At 43.6% G+C, this 15,349-nt stretch overlaps 1 protein-coding gene across 1 annotated transcript in view; it reads right to left on the reverse strand.

The window, feature by feature from the left end:
• plxna2 (plexin A2) overlaps positions 1 to 15,349 on the reverse strand; it is a 191,919-nt gene that overhangs the window by 10,872 nt on the left and 165,698 nt on the right. The window contains exons 23-27 of the mRNA XM_059332253.1: positions 13,916 to 13,982; positions 13,580 to 13,726; positions 11,716 to 11,875; positions 9,037 to 9,140; positions 3,042 to 3,141 (exon numbers count right to left, since the gene is read on the reverse strand). Of these exons, the coding sequence (XP_059188236.1) occupies positions 3,042 to 3,141; positions 9,037 to 9,140; positions 11,716 to 11,875; positions 13,580 to 13,726; positions 13,916 to 13,982 (578 nt within the window). The remainder of the gene's footprint in view (positions 1 to 3,041; positions 3,142 to 9,036; positions 9,141 to 11,715; positions 11,876 to 13,579; positions 13,727 to 13,915; positions 13,983 to 15,349) is intronic.

Below are 15,349 nucleotides of genomic sequence, written 5' to 3' on the forward strand. Positions count from 1 at the left end.
TCAGTAATCCTAAATGACTGTGATTACAACATATTCCCTTAGGTGCAGCATCATGTAAATTAAGCACTTGCACATACAACAGCATGCCCACACACACACACACAGACACACACACACACACAGACACACACAGACACACACACACACACACACACACACAGCCTCTCTCTCATTTCCATCTCTCTTTGTAACTCATTACAAAGCCGAGTCTTCTGTGTTCCCCTCCTGCTCTAAGCTGTGCTGTAAAGGAAATTGCAGTGGTGGATAATTTCATAGAATAGCGAAATAATGAAAGGGAGGGGAAGTTAGGGTCCCTGGCACCACATTGATTAGTAGTGACTCTCTTGAAACTGGAATCCTAGATGACACACAGGACCCTGCCACCAATTTATCTCATCACATACAGTGTGCAGTACAGAGGTATTTACAAAATGCTACATATTTATTCTCTGTTTCCTTCTTCTCTCTGTACCATGAATAATTTGATAGTTGTTTGCTTTTTTCCCTTTCTACACTCATTCATTTCCTCTTACTTTTCCCTCTGTATTCAATCCCCTGCCTCACCGACTGAGACAAGGTTGTGCCTGGCTACTTTTAAAAGCACTCATAATTGGCTCTTCCCTGCCACATTGTACCAATGCCATGTTGAAAACGTCCCTGTCGCACTCTAATCAATGCATCAAAAGATCCCTAATTTGTTAAGCACCGGAGCCCTTCTCCTTCATCTATACATCGTCTCTGCTCCGGTGTTCCTGCCTCCTTGCTCTTCACTCAGTCTGAATGATGCTGGTTTCAGTTTCCCCTAATTAGCCGGCATCTACTCCTGGCAGTGGGCTCGCTAGAGATTCAGGATCTGAGGATCTCGATGAGGATCTCTCTGACCTGGCTTCAAAGGCCGAGATGAACAACAAAGCTTTTGGCTGCCAATACACCCACTTACACCTTTCACATGAGACCAACCTGTGCCTCTGCAGCGGCCACCAGGGACCGGGGGGGGTGGAATATATGTGCCTGCATGCAGGGTGGATTGAGATCCCAAATCCCATCTTAATCCAGTCACTGGTTTTTACTGCCCTTGTATTTCCTCGTCCCCATCATCCTCAACCTTTTCCCCAACTCCCTGAACACTAAGCAGCGACCCGCAGCCCTTTTCTGCTGCAGCTCCTGGACAGTAGTGAGGAGTGTGTTCTGGCTGATTTTAAGGCTCGAGGAGGAGGTGGGGGAGTGGGGGTGTAAATTGAGTCAAGATGCTAAGTGTTGAACGTGAAATTGGTATGAATCCATCAGCAGGTGTCGAGGTGCAGCTGTGCCTGCTGTGCCAACTCATGATTGATGAGGGATGGGCACATGCCAGCAGAGCCTCTGCTTTCTATGCCCTGCACGTCCAACTCCAGTGCTCGAGCACAAAGTAAAAAGTAGAAGAAGAATGAGACAGAGTACAGCCTCTCCGCAGCTCATTGCAATTTCATGATAGATTAAAAAATATATTATTATATAATATTTGAGAGTAATGACTCTATATGTGTAAAACTCCAGAAGCAGAGGGCAAATTAAGCTATGATATTAAAATAACAACATAAAGCAGATAAGGGTTCATCCCTTTTTTTTTTTATAAGAGAAGTAATACTTAAAATTACTTTGGGCCCCATCCTCTGTTTGAAAGAAAGTAGGGATGTCAGGATTTCATTCAACTTTCGATTTAAAGTTTCTTTTTAAATCCATATTTGGTATTAAAAAAACATTCAGCATTGCAGGATATTCATTTTTTTCCCGCTGGATTCACAAAAGATCATCAGATCGTTGGTTCTACGTCCTGCCTAATAACTGACATTTTCTTTTAAACATTCTTGAAAGAAATAGGCTTCATGGTATCAAGTGGGATATAATTTCCATCATCTTTTGGGTAATTAAATTGGTATGACCAATTCCGATGAGCAGTTTATCACTAAAATTAGAATAGCTGGTCCACCTTAAAGGTCAGTCCACCTTAAGTAAGACTGCGTTGAAGTTGCTTAATTTGCTGCTAATCCAACTTTTGAAGTCGTTCAATTTTCTGATTTAGAATAAAAAGTTGAGTAATGCCTTGAGTGCACCATAATCTTCTACAGGTTATCATAGATAATCTTCATTAGCTATGTTGTGAATGTCACTCCTCATTATTTTAGAACACACACACACTGAAGATAAAAGAAGATCAGTTTCACACAAAGTATCCACAGGTATCCGTGATAAATAAGACTTAATTGCTTGTAGGGATAAGGATGCTGTTAACTCTTTTTCTGTTAGACAGTTTAAAGGCAGTGTTCACTTTCTATCCCCACTCCTGATAATTGGCCATGCTCACTTATCTTTTTCTGTTTGTGTGAAGTATCATTCACACAGAATAATTAGCAATCACAAGTTGCCTGCTGCTGCTGTGTGTCTGGCGTCGGACCAAATTTGGCACCCAGCAGCATAAACCACCAGCACATCTGAAGTATATTGTGTGTTTGCATGCACGTGTGTATAGGTTACTGCATGGGCTGTATGCATGTGTGTGTGCAGACAACGAGTAGCCCATTGTGTCCTGAAAAGAATGCACCGTCATTATAATTATAAAACAATGGCTATTTCTCTTTCTTTTTCTCCCCTCTTCTTCATCTCTTTCTCTCTCTAGTCTTTCCATTATTGTACCATCCAACAGAGTTTGGACCTGAACTGTAAAGCAAACTGCAGCACACACAGTTGGAGAGAGAAAAAGGCTGTGAAAAAACCCTCTGCGGCAGAGAGAAGAGCAGCTCCAAACAGAGCTGACCATAGCTTTGGGGAGAGTGGGTTTGGCTTTGTTCATATTTGAAACAACTAATATAAAAAACTTTTTGATGTCTCTGCGAGGCAACAGCATCAACAAGATTACATTTGCATGGAATTAACTGTTGATTAACTGTTGAATAAGCCTGCAAATACATGCACAATTGCCGATGCTGTGTGGCATTTTTGCAATCAAAGTAATCAATGTCACAACAAGGGTTTGAAAAGAGCAATCCGGTCTACTGACTCACCATATCTGCTGATGGAGGTGCGGGATATGCTGGCTGAGGAAGGGATGTTGTATGATGAGGTCTGTTTGGGCACCAAAGCCACAACGCAGCGGTCTGACACCTGTGAACACATGCAAATAACATGAATGTGCTGGTAGCAAAATGGCGATTTCCATATTTTAATTAGAGTTTTTCCCCTGTAAAATGTTGAATAATCCCACAAACAAAACATATCCCAAACCCCTTCTCAACCCATCCCTTTTCTGTCATATCTGTGCTCCCTGCTGTTCTCTACCAGAGCCCCGTGGCTTTCTTTCAGCAGAGCAGAGTGCTGTGGCTGCATGATGGCTGTACTCAACATGACTGTCATTGTCATCCCCTTCACAAACATTTGAGACATGATGTAAGCTTTGGAACTGGAATAAGATGCTAAGAGGGAGTGAAAGAGAGAGAGAGAGAGAGAGAGAGAGAGAGAGAGAGAGAGAGAAAAGAGAGACTGTCAGAAAGACAGAGACAGAGACTAGAATCCTGAATGTCTCATCTTGTGTACACTTCTCAGCCTTAAAGAAAACGGGGTACGCAGGTATAATAATAGCATTAGAGCAGCAAGGAGTCAGAGTCAAAGAGAAAGACGAAGAGAAGAAGCTGTGTAAAAGACGGTGAGTCGTGAATAAGAGACAGACACTGAGGTTCATCCTTTTTCCCCTCTGTGGTTTATATTTACAAAGGGCTCTTGGCCCTGTGTGATGTGCTCCAGTCGCCTCAGATAAGCTGAGAAAAACTGATGAAAACGACACTAGAGAGGACCCTTTTAAAATCTGTTTTGAAGACACTTCTTAACAGCTCCTTTATCGCTCCAACAGTGTAATTAATTAATCATGAAATGGAGATTTAACTATAATTAATCTTTAAAATGCTGGTACTGTTAGTGCACCATAACATCACATTTTTTAAAAAGAATGCAAAACACAGCAACAAAACTTGTGGTTCTCTTCTGAAAGCCAAAACAACAAACAGCTTGTTGGCTGGCATTTACAGCCCACCCCGAGGAGGGATTTCTGCTTCAGACCCAGCGAAGAAAAACTGATGATCCTCCAGTGGAGAAATAAACAAAAGGCAAATGCCAGGCTCCGAAAGGAATGCCTCAAAGAATCTATAGAAAACAGTAAATTCCTCTTTTCATTTCCTTTAACAGGAATGGGCTCTTCTCCATCCCTTGGTGGAGTACAAGCTAGTGGATGCTGGGATGGGCATTTACGCTTCCTCCTTGCACTCAAGAGCCAACCGCCTCTTATCCTCCCTCAGTTTCATCCTCGCCCTTTTCTCCCACTCTTCCCAAACTCATTTCGGCTGCGCTATTAGTCGGAGTTGCCATCTGGCCTCTGCTGGCCTTGCTGGAGAGACACTTGAAACTGGGGATGAGATCTGGAGGAATCCTCTTAAAGACGCAGCTTTGGCTCCCTGGCTTCTTGGTGGGAAATGAAAAATGGTCTATCCAACCCCCAACCCTTATCCACTATCGGCATCTTTGACCCTTTCATCTCTCCCCTCACCTCATTCTCATTTGTCTCCGCTTTCCTAAACCTAATTACGGCCTCTCCATCCTATAGCGCCCTCTTGGCTGACCACGCACTGACCAACACTAACACATCAACAGCGTGGAGTGGACTTCCGTAAAGTTTGCTATTCCTGTGATACATTTTCACTGGGGAGCATGAAATAGCTTCTCTGCCCCCCCCCTCCTTTCCCTTTACGCCTCCCCCCATCTCTCTCTCTTTCTCTCTGCTTTTTATGGCTGACAGAGAGGCTACAGCCAAGATTGGTCCTTGTGATAGAGTAAATGATTGAAGGCGTGCAGATTCGCCCTTCAGGGATAATCCAGTGTGGGGCTGATAGTGGGCAGGTGTGATAAGGGCTGTGGGCCCTGCCTGTGATAAGACCTTCCATTAGACAGTGCAGAGCCGGCCAGACAGCAGAGTGTGGTCAGCCTCTATCTTTCATTTCTCAGCCCTCCCCACACAACCCACAGCCCTCGTCCTAACCTGATTCCCCTTGGTGTCCCATCTCTGCTGGACTCATGCCCCAAGATCATGATGCCTATCATACCTGTCGACTCTGCCCAGTGGCTTGGAAACACACAACCTGTGCTTAGTGCCCTCCTCGTCAGGAATGACGAAATGTGAGAGAGGCCTTTATGTGTGAATAGAACTCTCCCTTGGGTGTCACAGGGAATCTTATGAAGAGTTAAATGGCAATCTGTTGGTCTTCTAATGGGATTTAGGTATGAAACCTCCCCCTGTATAGAAATGATGATGATGAATGATGAAAATAAATGATGAAATAGATTTGGGAGCTGCCATCTTGCACATTTGGAACCAGAGTCTACAGTCCAGTGATCAGCAGGTGGAGCTGTGGCTTCAAGGTCTGTGAGTCAATCAAAGCTTTCAATCATGCCTTTACATGACCTTAATAGCATCAAATAACTAGGCTTATTGACACAAAATGTATCAGAAAAATAAATCCGCTAACATGGAGGGGGTGGGGCTTATAGCCTACAATGCAGCTGGCCGTCGATAGTTTGAATCAATTAAAAGATTAAAGAGCCATCGTGACTTTTTAACAAATACTAATACTCTTTCTACTCCTTAAAGAATTGTCACTATCACTTATTGATGCACTAATAGCTCTTTTTGCACTAAACCTTTTATTCTTCCTGTAAGTCGCTTTGGATAAAAGCGTCTGCTAAATGTGTTGTTGCTATTCGAGATATGGTTGCAGGACACATTATTATTTAAATATCTTCTTTTCAATGGAAAACATAATTATTCCAAAAACTTGCTAAATATTCTTCCTCCTAAAAACCTTCATACCCCCACCTGTCTGAGATTCATAGTCAGATTTACAATTGGGACCAGCGAGCCAAGACCGATAGAGCATTGGATTCTTAAACAGATAGAAATGTAGTAGTATCTATTTTGTCTGGAGCTGTTGAAAATAGCCCAAAATGCCCCAAGTGATGTCTGTGAGATGGGTAACAGGATCTAGCTGGCAGGCTCTCCTGGTGTGGTCATCAGTGTCTGCTCTCCCTGTTCCTTCACCGCAGAGAAAAGGACAGGCAGAGGTCACCGGGCAGTGGGGGACGGAAGTTTCCAAACTGACTTTTTATTTTGACGCAGTCTCAGCCAAAATGAAAGAGGGAGCAGTCTGCCCTTTACCGTCACTTATTTGGACATTAGGAATAATATTCCAGACAATGCACACACAACACTGCCCATGTGTCTGCACAAATGGATGTGGCAAACAAATATTAATATGCTGAAAAAGCCACAGCCCACCTGTCAAAAATCAACACTTTGTCAAACATCATCAATGTAATTACTCACACAGCGGCTCGGTGAATACAGCGTGGGCCCAACTTGAATCATCATAAATAACCAGAGCGGTCTGACAACTTCAGTTCATTATATTGTCCTGTTTATGAGAATTGCTCATCCTGCCTCCCCCAAAAGTGACTCAAGTCAGTTAGATGTCTGATTCATGTGGCTGTGGAAACCCTGATTCCTTCCTGGATACTTTCCAGCAGGTGCAAGGTTAACCACCAACATGTCTCAGGATGACAGAGACGGGGGAGGTGGAGAAGAAAGAAGGTGTGATGAAACACTTCCTTTTCACGAGGTGGAAGATTAAACAACAAAAAGATCCAAATCAGCAATCATCCAAAAACTCCAATCTCAAATCTTTTATCGCAACTCTTGTGTTTGTCAGTGCATAAGCATGTGCAACACGGCTATGTTCTGTTTGTGTGTGCATATTTAAGTGTGCTTTTATCTTCTTATTTTATTATCAACACAAGAAAGACTGGAAAAAATACAGAAATAGAGAGAGTCTGAAGGGAGGATGGGAGTTTAGTCCTGTGGCTGTGAATGCCAGATTGTTGAATAAAGATTCTGAACTCATTTTAAATGTGTGCATTTATGTTCTTATTTTTTGCTGTAACAGGGAGCTGGGAAGGTGTGTATTTCCATATCCAGGTTATGTAAACCATTATTTCCCATGTGGCGGGGTAAATAGCCAATGGGGGTTCTTGGGAGCCTGTGAGCCCTATGAATTTTAATGCCTCTGTCTGGTGCCTGTGTCTCTGCTATGAGAGAATTAGCAGAGACTCAAGGTGATGCTCAGTCTCACTCTGCATATTTCAGACCCCCTTTCAATATTTTTTTTTACCTCTTCCAATTTTTTCTCCAAGCTTTTCCTTCACTCTGGGGCCTAATGAGCTGTGCTCCCTTGTTGTGATAGGCAGCCAGATGTGCTGTTGGAGCTGCCAATGCAATGGCTTGGTGTGTGGTGCAAACACACACAAGCTCATCAAAACAGCAACGAAGCAGTTGTCCCACCCTCTCCTAACACCAACTGCCCTATCCCTTGGTGCTCCATCGCTTTCTCCCTCTCTTTCTATTCCACTTGGCCCCGCCGGCATCTCCTCTGAAGCTGTACGGTGTTGGGCCTTATGTTCTGCGCAGGGCCCTTAGATGCGTGATCAATAGGAGTCCTTACATCTGCTATTGAGCGAACGAAGGAGTAAAGCAGCCACATGCGTGTTACTCTGTGCCTCGTAGCATCTCCCTTGGCTAACGATGGCAGACAGACTGTGACGCAAAGAATCGCAAACAACATAGAAGCCCATTTTGGTGTGGAAGAGAACATACTGCACCTTTATCAAGGATTAAAGCACTGCAGAGACAAAAGGAGAAGAGGTGCTCAGACCTTGAGAGGGAGCAAGGAGGAGCTGAGAATGCTCGTTGTATGTCAATGGGTGAGAAGGAAAAAATACGGGAAATGGGTATGGAAAAATGTAAACATAAATATGGAAAAAGAAATGTGGAGACAATGAAGGTGAGGAGGAGAAAGGATGGTGACAAGGAAGGGAAGACAAAAGGGGAAAAAGCTGCATGGTGCCAAGGCCTGGGTGAAGGACACTATGGTGTGTCCCTTCTTCTAATGACTCCTACAGCTGTTAAATTATTCGCTGTACTCTGCTGGGGAAGGAGTTCAGAATGAGGCCCAGCATGCGGTCTTGAGCCTCGCCAGACCTCATCCCTATTTTCTGCTCTTAGATGGAGCTGCATCTCCTGGCCCAACGGCCCCGGTCTCCCACCCCAGCACCCCAGCCACAGCTGCATTTCAGTCCCAACCTCTGCTCTTGACCAGGTAGCCCAGAATGGAGCATCATGCAGTCTTTAAGCAGATGGTCCCCCTTGGTTGACTAATGAGAGCTGACTGAGCATGTGCTATGAAAGATTCATGACCTGCTGAGAAGGCGGCCTTCTCATTCTGCCTTGCCTGTTTCTTTTATATTCCTTTTATTCTTTTTATTATCTCACTCTGGCTTCCTCTCACTCCCTCTTGGTCCCCCATTTTTTTCCATTTACAACTTCAACAGCCATAAATTCTCCTGAAAAATGCACAACTCCTCTTGTTCTCAGTTTTTTTCTTCACATTTAGCCTTTTACTTTCCTCTCTGTTAAACAGGGGGCAGCAGGTAAGCCCAAGGGCCCTAAAATTGCGGGGTGTGAATCAAGGTTCTGCATGTGAAAAGACAGAAGCAGGCAGTCACAGCAGGACTAATTGTTGCCAGCGTAGAAGTCAACGGGGCAGAGAGAGAGAAAGAGAGAGATGCTGTCCTCCTGACTGGAGCAGCTTCATCTCCCCGGGGAGGAGGGAGAAGTGTCGGCTGAGATGCTGAGGGTTCATCTCTCCTGCCACAGTACAGTAATTGTCCTCTATTCTGTCACTTGGATTACACCCGGCAAGGGCATGCAAATGAGGAGCTGAAAATTGGCTGACTAAAAGTCAAGAGCAGGAAACATCAAAGTTTGGCAAGGTATGTGGTACAATTTCCATAATAAAAGCCTCAGCAGAAATTGAACTGAAATTAGTCATTTCTTGATAAAATAAAAAAAGGTGAAGTTTGACACGTAACTAAGGAAAACATCACACTCAAGCCCAGTATATTTACCTGATAGTGCACAAGAGTGTTGAGTCTCTTCCAGTCATTTTCTATCTTGGTGGTGATGTCTTCATCCTGCAACACCACACGAGCCAATCGCCCCTGTCGCCACTCTGAGGACACAAACACAACAGATACACTGAATATTCACTGCCTTTGCAAACTATACATTACATTGTACACAGTGAGTAAAACTATGTAATTTGTCTTGGTTTCAGTGGAGAGTTTTGTAGTCATGTGTTATCTCTCTCAACCCCTCAACCTGCCGATGTATGTTTTCTTAAAAAAAATACGGGGGGGAGAGGAGCCAAAATTACAGAATTTATCATAACCACACACTGTTAAAACAGAACTTCATGTTAGATTTTCACATTTCTGACTTATGTGACGAATGCAAGAAAGGATAAAAAAAATAGGCCTAAAACAGTGATTTTGTATCAAAATCCCTTTATTCTGCACATCTCATTCATAATTTGTTAAAAACTGTTCGCGCCAACCAGATCCTGTAAAAATCATTACATTCTGCGCCCCTAAGGGCAACTAGGAAGCCATGAATGACTCGACTGAGAGTCAGAGTCACGTGACAAAAAGAGTTGTTTACACAGAGCAGAGAGGAGAGGACAAGATAGTTTGTAAGAAGATGTTTCTTTTCATATACACTTGAAAATGTCTGTGTTGTTTCCCATGAAATCAAACATTCATGAAATGAATCAAAAATATATTTACGATATTGACAAGGGTAGAAATAATAATTTTAACCTGCACAAATCTCCAACCTTGCCTCTAGATACTCAACTAGCCTAAGGAAGGATCATTTTATTGCTTCTCAAATCAGCACAAAACACTTACAACATAATGCACAGGTTTAATGATCAATCATCCTTTCAACACTATAACATGGATGGACACACCGTGCCACTGGAACACACGAGTGATGGTTGGATATTTCATAAGAAAACCAGCCGTTTCCAGCTTTAGTAGTCATTTACCACATTAATAGTTTCTCTGTTATTTAAATTTTTTTAAAATGTGCTTTTCTTTAAAAAATAAGGACATTTCTAAGTGACCCCAAGTGAAAATGAGGCCACATTCAGTAAAATGTGACAGGAGCAAAAAACACCCTGTAGCTGCTTTTGGTTCAGAGGGTTAAACACACTCACCATGTGTTCAAGTTACACATTGCTTTGAATGAACTTGTGGGTAAAGTGCAATACTGTGGTTTGTGCTGTATTCAATGCCTTCAGAACCAGTTACCTTGCAAGGCGATTGTGAAGTGTGCTAAAATAAACTCACAACTTCCTTATGACACAAAACAAACTCTTAAAACACTTCTCTTTCAATCCTCATTTGCCATTCAGTCAGTGGAACGTCAAACTATATCGCTCCCACAAAGAGCTCTCTTCACACATTTTGAGTAGATATCAGCAGCCGGTGTTCTGGTGCGGCTTTCGGCTCGCGCACTCCTCTCACAGAGCTGGATTGACACGCATCTTAATTAAACATTACACACGAACAATTTCAGGATGTATATGCAGGCAGGCTGCACGCTTTAATTGGTACTTGTGTCGTGGAAATGGCGCGCTATTAGCATACGCAACAATCAGCCCGTCAGGGTCAGAAAGAAGAGAAGAGTGGAGCAGACGAGAAAGGATCTATGAGAAAATCACCTCCTTTTAAAAGAGAAAAATTGGAAGCAGGGAGAAACAGGTGGAGGCTATAAGCAGCTCTTGCAGAGGGCGGGGGCTGACGGCTCGTTGTGGGGTAATGAAATGATAATAAGGGTTTTGACGGGGAAGTGGACAGCCATTGTGGCTCTCGTGCTGGGAGTGATCATTGATTTTCTCCTCTGTTGACTGGGTTTTATTACTTTGTGCCTCTGCCAGGTGACCACATGATATCCCTGCCTGGCACAACATCCTCCCGAAACTGTCTAACGTATGCTCTACAGAAATAAAACATCATGCAAAAACCCACAAAAATAATCACTATAAGCCCATGCTGACACGCACAGGCTCACACTGATGCAAATTATTTTAAAGGCATCAATGAAAGTGTGAGAAATGGATGCAAGAGAACAAAAAAAGAGGACAGTGGATGGACAGCCATATTGTGTAGTGATGGACGCCATGCTAATTTGCAGCCGGCGGAGGGGGGCTTTTGTTCTCTCCGCCCATGTGATTTGAGAGGAAATGAGAGGGACAGGGAAAATGGGATGCAAGGTAGGACAGGCAAGGATGGAAGTGGCAGACTGCGTAGGAGTGGAGCACTCTGCGTGAGGCTGGCGAGCCCGTCTGTCAGTTCTTACCTAGGTCAGCCAGACAGACACGTCACAGACGCAAAAAACACACACACAAACATAATGCAATGCGCACTTCTCTGTCTCGATCTGCTGTGTCTTATTGGCGCTACCCGGCAGCGAAAGCAGCCAGACGGCGCGATGCAGCACACACTGTCAGTCAGTTTGATAGAAGGCCTGGCAGCAGCACACTGAAGCTGGCTGGCTGGTCGGGCTGCTGGAACACAGCTTTTATCACACTAATGCACTGATAATCTGTACACATGGCTAGGTTTTCTCTCACTGATACATTAATCTGTGGGTGTGAAGGACTTTACACCTGCCAACTGCATCTGTGTCTGGATTGTGCGTACACGCGTGTGTGTGGGTGTAAGTGTGTGTTTGGGACATACCGAGGTCCATGTCGACAGCACGTGGACGCTGAGAATAGGGCATGTTCTTGTAGACAGCGTCCAGAATCTTCTCCTTCACTTGGGTGATGGTGTCACAGTTCAGCACCTTAACTGGAATCTCTGGACTGTTCTCATTGTCCGGGTTCACACAGTTTAGGATCTGGATTGTAGATTAGGGGAGAATAAGACAAAGAAATCACAGAAAGAAATGGAGGAGAAGAGGAAAAGGGCGCAAGGTGTGCTGTTACTGCTTGGACTTGGGTCCAGCTTGAGGCTTCGCCCTCATTAGAGTCTCCTTGGAGCATGGCAGGAGCTTTGAGAAACCATTTCCGCTCTCACTGGCATCCCGAAATCTAATTTCACACCTTCGGCGGGACACCAATTTCCAGCTCTGCCGGGGTATTAACACGTAATGAGCCAAATTCCCAGTCGGAGCAATCAGAGCATTGTCATGTCACATGCTGGCTGCATGAGTGTTTTTTCGGTCTGTGTATGTGTGTGTACAAAGGGTTGTGATCCAATCTCCACAGCCACCTACCCTGATGTTGGACCAACACTGAAGCCTGTGGGATCATTAGTTAATTTTCCACTCATACAGGAGGGAAGAAACCCAACACAGCAGACACAGCTTTGTTATCTTAAAAATTGGTTGTGGTTAAAAAGTAAAGACGAAAAAGTAAAGTGAAAGGCAGACTCCATCTGTTGAAACACCCACTCAGCCTTTGGAAAAAGCTGTGGCCTAGGTTACCACTGTAAGCTGATCAATAATGTTATGAATAATGTGAATGCTTTAAATAACAACGTCAATGTTAGCCGATGTGACGTTATTTCTGAACTTAGCGCAGCTAAATAATGTAATGCGACTGCTGTGGAGACAACATTAATTCGTAACTGAAAGTCACACAACAACGCAAACAAACTGACCAAAGAGACTAGCAAGTCTTGTGACCTGCAAGATTAAATAACTTATATAACTTGTCAAAGGAGTCTGGTGGCTTGGAAAGAGTGATATAATGGCTTTAATGTCCAGTCTTGGGTTAGGGTTAGGCTGATCAATGAGGTAATAAATCATGTAAATGCTATAAATAACAACGTCAATGTTAGCTGTGCTAAGTTTGGAAATAACGTCACAGAAGCTAAGCAATATAACGTGACTGCTGTGAAGATAAAAGTTCATGTCTGAAAGTCACACAACAATGCAAACATACTGACCAAATAGACTACCAACTCCTGTGTTAAGCAAGATTAAATAACTTGATAAAACTAAAATAACTCAAATAAAACTTGTCAATGGAGTCTGGTGACTTTGAAAGAGCGATAAAACCAGTTCAGTAGCCTTCTGAAAGGGCTGTCTGACTTTTTGGGTTTTGCCATCCACAGCAGTACATATTGCTCTCTTCAAAGCCACAAGACTCCTTTGACAAAAAATGTAATTTCACCTTGCAAAATACACAAGATTTTGGTCTACCTGTGCCTAAGTCAGTCAGTTTGTATGTGTAGTTGAGTGTCTTTGGTCTCGGATGTAAACTAATGTGGTGTCGACAACAGTACATTGCCCAGCTTCTGTGTGCTGACTGCCATCTGTAATACATTGCTGTGCTGTGCACTTGATAGGGACATGTGTAGCAATGTCATTATCCAGAAACCTACATCAGCTCACATTGGAAAAGGTTTTAGACAGCCAGGGAATTTGAATACATAAGGAACACTAATTGGAAAGCAACAGAACGATGCAAAAACCTCAAAATGTATAAATAAATAACTATTATGGCAAGAAAAGAATGAGCGAGGGCTGTTTGTGTGTTTGCGTTTGTCTGTGAGCCTCTGTGCAAACTTCTCATGTTCCTCCTGGAGTGTGACGTACCAGGGTTTTGTATTCGATCTGCTGGCGGATGAGCTTGTCTTCACTAAGGGAGTAGCGGGCCTCTCCAGTGATGGCGTCGATGGGCCCCTTTTCCATCTGCTGCTTGATTGCGCAGTACAGCATGAACAGAGGCTCCCCAGCACACTCCTGTGAGCACAGACAGATTCACACATGAGAAAACATCACAGCATAAACACTAAAAAAGCACCAGACTGTAAAACACCTACATATTGTAAATATTTGATAATGGGAAATCACACTGTAAATTTAGGAAATTTAATTAGAAACACTGGATTTATTTGAACAAACACTACATGTGCTGCTTGGTGTACTCACCTTGAGGAATTTGTGAAGGAGAAAGGCGAACCAGTTTGTAAGCATCTTCTCTGCAACCGACTCTGTTCTGAAATTACATAAAAAAACAGGAAAAACAAATTTTTAACTCTGTTCTTTGTCTTGATATTCCAAAACCTTTCGATAATACGAGAATTGCATAATTCATGAGGTTATGTGCAAGACTTCAGGGAGGTTGTCTTGGCATCCTGCCGTTTGGTTTTTGCCTGTGTGCTGCCTGCAACAGTGTGGTCACAGTGAGTGAGCAGAACAGAGCCGAGCAGAGAGAGGGCATCTGTGTGTGTGTGCACATGTTAGAAAGCATGTGTGATTGAGTATGCATGGTTGTGAGCGCGAGCGTGTGTGTGTGTAAGTGTGCGTATTCACGTGTGGTTGAACACAGCGGGACATCAGCAGCTGTGACAAGCCTCAGCTGTTGAGAGAGACGAGTGCTGTCACAGCCAGGTAACGCCTGATCACAGCCAAAACGATCTCCTCTCCTCTCATGTCCCTCTCTTCCTCCTCCCCTGCTTCCTCTCCCTTCCCAGTCAATCACACATGGAGGTACAGCTTGCTGCTGGGCTTGATTGGGCATGAAAACACACAAGTGTGCAATGACCTCTCGACTGTTTCTACCACAGAGCACATGAGAGGACCGTGTGTACCTCTTTTATGATTCCTGCTCGTACCTTTCTCTGAATGCCAGACAAACATCCCCCCTCTGCCTCATTAGCACCATCACGGAACACTAGAGAAACAGAGGTTAGATTAAAAAAAAAAAAAAAAAAAAAAAAGGCAGAATACCAAACAGCCAGGTGGGAATGGTTAACGAGCATGAAGCACAGATGAAAGGGTTAGTTCTGTGCAGCTCTTGTGGACAAGCACCTGAGGTGAATAGCAACAACAAGCTCCCATCTCATCTTGTAAAAACACTTGTGTCCTGCTCTTTCACCTTCTTCCTTTGACTACTGCACAAGCCTGCATGCAGACAGAATTAAAATGCTGCCTAAAAAAGAGGAACCAAGCTACTTTGGATTGGAAATAGAGTTTACCACCCAGCTTTGGTCCACACCATTATCACTGTGATTATTCCCGCTAGCTCTAACAAAGCTGCTACACATTAATTACAAGTTAACCCCTTAATAATCTGATGGCGCACCGGCGGGCCCGGCTGACTTTCTGAGGCTACAGCGGGTTTTTACGCGTCACTGATGATACTGGTATCATGTATAACTAGACCCAAGGACCCTATTGGTACCAATCATGCCATGGTGTCTTGGGAAAGGGAGCTAAATAGCTCTCCAAATGTAGTCTAAAATTTGTAATGCAAAATTTGAAAAAATGACATTTTCACAGGGTTCCCTTGAGCACTCACCTCATGATATCTGAATGAAAATGGGTTCTATTGGAACCTACAAGTCTCACCTTAGTCCCATG

Source organism: Centropristis striata, chromosome 5 (assembly GCF_030273125.1).
Source record: "Centropristis striata isolate RG_2023a ecotype Rhode Island chromosome 5, C.striata_1.0, whole genome shotgun sequence".
Taxonomy (NCBI): domain Eukaryota; kingdom Metazoa; phylum Chordata; class Actinopteri; order Perciformes; family Serranidae; genus Centropristis; species Centropristis striata.